General features: G+C 54.2%; 1 protein-coding gene across 1 annotated transcript; it reads right to left on the reverse strand.

Annotated features, from left to right (window-relative positions):
- Positions 1-259: 259 nt before the first annotated feature.
- On the reverse strand, positions 260-2,154 carry LOC119103510 (uncharacterized). Its single transcript, XM_037227084.1, has 4 exons — positions 2,047-2,154; positions 1,672-1,765; positions 1,169-1,340; positions 260-642 (listed from the first exon to the last, which is right to left on the reverse strand). Exons 2-4 carry the CDS (start codon positions 1,763-1,765, stop codon positions 429-431), a joined length of 480 nt encoding a protein of 159 aa, XP_037082979.1. The 5' UTR covers positions 2,047-2,154; the 3' UTR covers positions 260-428.
- Between the last annotated feature and the right edge of the window lie 3,188 nt (positions 2,155-5,342).

The following is a 5,342-nucleotide window of genomic DNA, read 5'->3' on the forward strand; positions in this document are numbered from 1 at the left end:
TCACTTGCCTCATCTTGCGTTAAGTATCGTCTGAACGCCCCGACGGGCTATGGAGTGGACGCATGCGCTGGACTATCAAAACAACCCCAGCCAACAATCTCCCCGTCAGCCCCAGTGCATGAGCTCTTCGGCGATGATGTACCTCATCGTTTAGTGGAAGTTATTGGCGCGTGCCAAGCTAAATAATCCGAAGAGAAGCAAACAAGTGCGCCGCGGCTTTCTCACACAATCCCCCGAGCGCTTTTATACACAGTCCGGCTCTCGATTCACGTCCCTGTATTTTTCTTCATTTTGGTAAATGCTCATATTTACAGCATGCGGTAACAGAAACAGTCCTTGGTCATATTGCTTGCGCGTAACAACGTGAGAAACAATAACAACAAGCTCAGCGTGTGTCGGAGGCGAGTTTCGGCGAACCACTGCGGGCCTCAGCAGAGGGGCAGCAGGCTCTGGCCAGGTGCCGTGCATAGCAGCGTGTACGACACTGTGGTCGAGAAGTTGGTTGACATGAACGTGGTGGTGAGCGTCGTGAAGGATGTGGTCCAGATGGTGAAGAAGAGCCTGCCGGAGGCCTCGGATGTGTCCCGCTGGCTGCGGTCGAGGGATGAGCTCAGCTCGGGTGCCGCCATCTCCGGGGAAGCCCTGCAACATGACGGCAGACACGTCAGCCTCCGGTGACAGCGCACTGCGACCTGTTCGTTAGCGTTTTCACGGCCGCCACTCCTGTGACGTGACGTTCTCTGTGCTTTTACGCATGAAATGAAACGGCTTTCAGTTTATGGAAGGCTCATCCGCTGCCCTGTTCCGACCCTGAGTCACGGCGTAGGCCTCCAGCACAAAAAGGCCCACATGAAATGTCCGAAGACTTGCTGTGACCTCATTAGTTAACAAAATTTTCTACAGGCACGTGCTACACGACTACTGTTGACATGACGAGCCGTGGCGCCGCGCTCTCTAGGAGACGTGAACATCAAACATCGACTGACACACGCGCCTCGCGAGCTTGAGCCAGACTTAGGTCTGTAACAGTGTGTGGGTACACGGTGCGTGTCGTGGTCTGTAACAGTTTGTGCTGTGCACCGTAGCACAACCCTGGACCCGGCCCGGTCGCGCCTGTACCGGTCGCCCGCGTGACGACCGGCGGCGGCGGCGGGGGCCCTGCACTCACAGCTGAATGGCGTCAGTGGCGGGCCGGGCGGAACGCTTCCTCCTGCGCCGCTTGCAGGCGGTGGCCGCTGCCGGCACGATGTTGCAGGAGAACGCCACCGTGGTCGTCGTGCTCGAGATCCTCGACAGCGTGAAGGTCGAGTAGAGGGCGATCAGGCGCTCTTGGGCGGCGTCTGCGGAGGCGCTGGTCAGTGGGGCGGCGCCAGGCGGGTCGCTTACGGTGGAGCACGGCACGCCAGCATCGGGTCCAACGGGTCGGTCAACAGACAGAGAGCGTGACTAGAAGCGTGACAAAGAGCGTGACTGTCGCTAAAAGAGATGCGCTTCTGACGCCCATCTGGCTCGATGGAGGTTACACAGAGAAGCCACGCTTCTATTGATCATAATGCGGTCTGTGGCGGCGAGCGGCACGCAAATTTACGACGATGGTCCTCACAAGTATCGCTAAATTGCACAGCTTTTACGTTAAGTCTGCTGCCCTGACACGACCGCGCTGGTACTCACCGGCCTCATTGATCTCCACGCTGTCCTGGCCTTGCTGCTCAGCATAGCAGCCGGCCGCGAACAGGGCCACCAACAGAACTAGCCGCGCCTTCATCTGCCGACGCAACACACACAGCCTCAACGACAGACGACGGCGGACCACCGGCCTGCCTGCCCGGCTAGGGGTCAACGTGCCAGAAGTTCAGCCAGCAGCAGCGGTGCGCAAGCGCTGGGCCGCTCTGCCGGCGGCCTGGCGCGCCGCGGTCCTGTGCGTCAGTGGTGGCGCATCGCGAGTCAAGCAACGGCCAGGACGGCCCGCCTACCACACTTTCCCAGCCAGGCAACCCCCATGCGCTCCCCCCCCATACACAGACACACAGACACACAGACACACACCTCTGGAGTGGTCCGGCGGCGAGGCAGCTGTAACGGGAAATGAGCCCATTTGGAGGCGACGTCTTTTATAGCTGCCCTAGTTTTGGGCCGTCCGACCGGTGGGGCGGGCCGCCTCCCCTGGGTCGAGCGGAGCCTCGCCCCGACCCCGCGGGCCACTCAGCGGCCGCCGCAGTGCGTGGCGGCGGAAGCGGACACCGTCGTTGTCACGCGCACCTGTACTGGCACAGGTGGCACAGGTGGCACAGGGTGGTACAGCGTGTCAACGCTGGGTGACTCCGGTGACCAGTGGCTACAGATGCAACACCTCAGGGACGAACACTGGCCAGTGAAACCGACTTCCGTACCCACTGGCACCACAGTGGCAAACTTAGCATGACCCACTTGGCAGCTGTCCCGGATGCAGTGCTCTGTAACTGTGCTAACAACAGTTGATGTGCAGCCTAATATGCACAACGTGTTCCCGGGTCCGCATTGCGGGTTCCAACACCCTATGGCCATAGTGCTTTCTTCTAGCGGCCCTTGCTTATTTGCTCCGTGGTGCAGCCACATCTCCGACCAGAATATTTGGTGTCCTCAATTTGAGAATCATCAGTCTTTGCAAAAAGCTCGAAGGGATCTCTTCTCAACATGGCCCATGGAACTGCAGTCTCACACAGCACAGCTTAAGCGCACCTCGGTGTCAGGAAATATGATTGCCCACAGCAGGCATTCCGAAACGGGAGAAATTAAGCCCGAGAGGAACATAAAGATTTTGAGGAGGGGGGGGGGGAGAGACTGCGATCAAAGCCGAATCATGTCTGAGTCAAGACGGCAACCGTCCAGACCGCATTCATTGGTAGGCGCTGAGTAGAAGGCGATGTCCCCAATGCACCGCTACACACCACGTGCGCTGAGCCAAAAACATATTATAGAGTACTAGCCAAAAATCAGGCGCAGCGATTTTATTCACATCGAGGGTTCAGGCACGAAAAAAACGTTGAGAGCTGAATGCAGTAAGTGTATCTGTGCTGTCGAAATCCAACCACAATGTAGATCACTGCCCTGGATTCAGCAGACTGGCCCCGGCCGTGACCAGAAATGTTTGACAGGCAGTCCCCAATGAGCTGGAGAGGCTATACAGCCTCTGCACCGATGGCACTCCGCCACCACTGACTGAGACAGCCCCTAATGAGCTGGAGAGGTACACAGCCTCCGCACCGATGGCACTCCGCCACCACTGACTGAGGCAGCCCCCAATGAGCTGGAGAGGTATACAGCCTCCGCACCGATGGCACTCCGCCACCACTGACTGAGGCAGCCCCCAATGAGCTGGAGAGGTACACAGCCTCCGCACCGATGGCACTCAGCCACCACTGACTGACGAGTGCGGGGAGTGGTGGCCGTTTCGTGATTGACGAGAGATGATGTGAAAAATACAGCGTCAGTTGGACAGCTTGTAAACTTACTTATAATTTATCATTAGGCTTTTTCTTCATGTCAGCGTGGGGTCATCGTCAAGGTCATTTTAAACGGTGGTCACTTTGCCTTCTAATTTGTTTACAGTCGAACCCTGAAATCGTTTCTCTCGCTTAAAGTCTGGCAGCAACCGAACAATTCGATGGAACAATTGCGGTGTCAAACTCATGATTAAATGCAACTAACATTTCACCTCAGCCAACGAATTTTAAACATGCAGTTTATCAGTATAAAAGCCTTATTCCTCTCGGAATGATTTGCAGAATGAAGAGATGAATGAATTAATCCATTTATCCATCATTAGTCTACTTATCTTCCCATTCACCCGGTGAATCTACGAGTGCTAAGGCTATTGGTACTGTGTTATCTAGACGCCTTACGCTCCCCGCAAATGCATTTAATAACTTACATCTGTCAAGCTAGTGGCATTTCGAATTCAACTCAGTTCAATGACCTCAAATGGCACGCTGGGGCTCTGCGCCACAGCGAGATGAGGAGGCGACCGCATGAAGCATAAATATGGACCGAAACCGACAGACAGTGCCGTTAGATCGCACATTATCAAATTTGTAGGGTAAGGACCGGTTGGGGAAAGTGACATTTGAAAACCGTTGGTTTCATGTCACCAGTAATTAATGGCGCGACATTACCTAGTCCATAAAATCAAACCAGCCAGCATCCTTTGTAACTAGTAAGGCCGTTAACGAAAACCAGAAGCAGATCGCAGCATAAATCCGTTTTCTATGTTGACAGTCATGCCCCGCAGAGGTATTCTTGTGATATGCACACAATCACCCTGGTCGTTACACACGCGCACTATGTGACCTACACACACACTGCCACGCGCGCGCACAAGGCAGATGTCTCAGGTTTTCAGCACCGTTTCGAGACAGTCTTGTCCACACGCTTGCTCTCAGGCTCCCCAGGTGGCACATGTGCACACGCAGAGGCATTCCCGATTCCCAGGGACCGGCGGATCAGAGGATTGTTCCAGTGACATGAAGCGAGGCCGTGCCCTTGGGGAATGACACCGGGCCGAAGCGTCTATTTAAAGGCAGACCACGCCAGTGAACCGACGGCCTCTGGCGCTGGCTGTTACAGCACTGATCCCACGGCTGGTCGACCACACCTCAGCTGCTGCCATCGCCTGGGAAGGAGCCGGTCGAGAAAAAACCTACCGACGTCAGCCTTCTTTAGTCGTGGTCTTCCTGCCTGCAAGGTGAAGTTGAGTCCTTGGTTTATTATGGTACCTGCCTGCTTTTGAAGAACCAGACAGATCGTTAAGAAAAGGCGGGCAGGTTAAAGCGCAACGCATTTCTTGCGTTTTTTCAGTCATAGGAAGCTTAACCGGACAGATCGTTAAGAAAAGGCGGGCAGGCTAAAGCGTAACGCATTTCTTGCGTTTCTTCAGTCATAGGAAGCTTAAGTGTATAAAGGTCATTGACCTTATGTGATCTAGAACAGAACATGCCACAGGATTTTCGACACTGGTGTGACGTAAGCCTCTGAAAGGATCAGCAGCACAGCCCAAACTGGTCTACAGTTGTGCAAGTAATTTGGCGTCGAATGCGTGCTCGCCATCAGCTGGAAAATAGTGACCATCAGTTGGAGAATAATGAAACCATCGAACACCGATGACCTTTACAGCCTAGCCATTGCAAAGATCGCATTAGGTAAAACCTGTAGTTTTCATTAAAGGGAATGTTCCACATTTGAAGATATTGAGCTAGGCATCAGATATGATGGGAAATGCTTCCTTGTGACTGTTGGTTAGCTTTCAAAGTTAAAAAAACGACGCTAAGTAGCAGAATCTTCAAGTTTATAAAAATGGGCCGCATCAC

The sequence above is a fragment of the Pollicipes pollicipes genome, unplaced genomic scaffold (genome assembly GCF_011947565.3).
Source record: "Pollicipes pollicipes isolate AB1234 unplaced genomic scaffold, Ppol_2.1 Scaffold_5724;HRSCAF=6776_pilon_pilon_pilon, whole genome shotgun sequence".
Taxonomy (NCBI): domain Eukaryota; kingdom Metazoa; phylum Arthropoda; class Thecostraca; order Pollicipedomorpha; family Pollicipedidae; genus Pollicipes; species Pollicipes pollicipes.

What these genes read in the sequence shown, in the direction of transcription:
- LOC119103510 (XM_037227084.1), bottom strand. Translation starts at nt 1,765, where the DNA reads ATGAAGGCGCGGCTAGTTCTGTTGGTGGCCCTGTTCGCGGCCGGCTGC. An exon ending in CGTGGAGATCAATGAGGCCG is followed by an intron (nt 1,341 to 1,671) that starts GTGAGTACCAGC and finishes GCGCCTCCGCAG; the next exon opens with ACGCCGCCCAAGAGCGCCTG. An exon ending in GCCACTGACGCCATTCAGCT is followed by an intron (nt 643 to 1,168) that starts GTGAGTGCAGGG and finishes GTCATGTTGCAG; the next exon opens with GGCTTCCCCGGAGATGGCGG.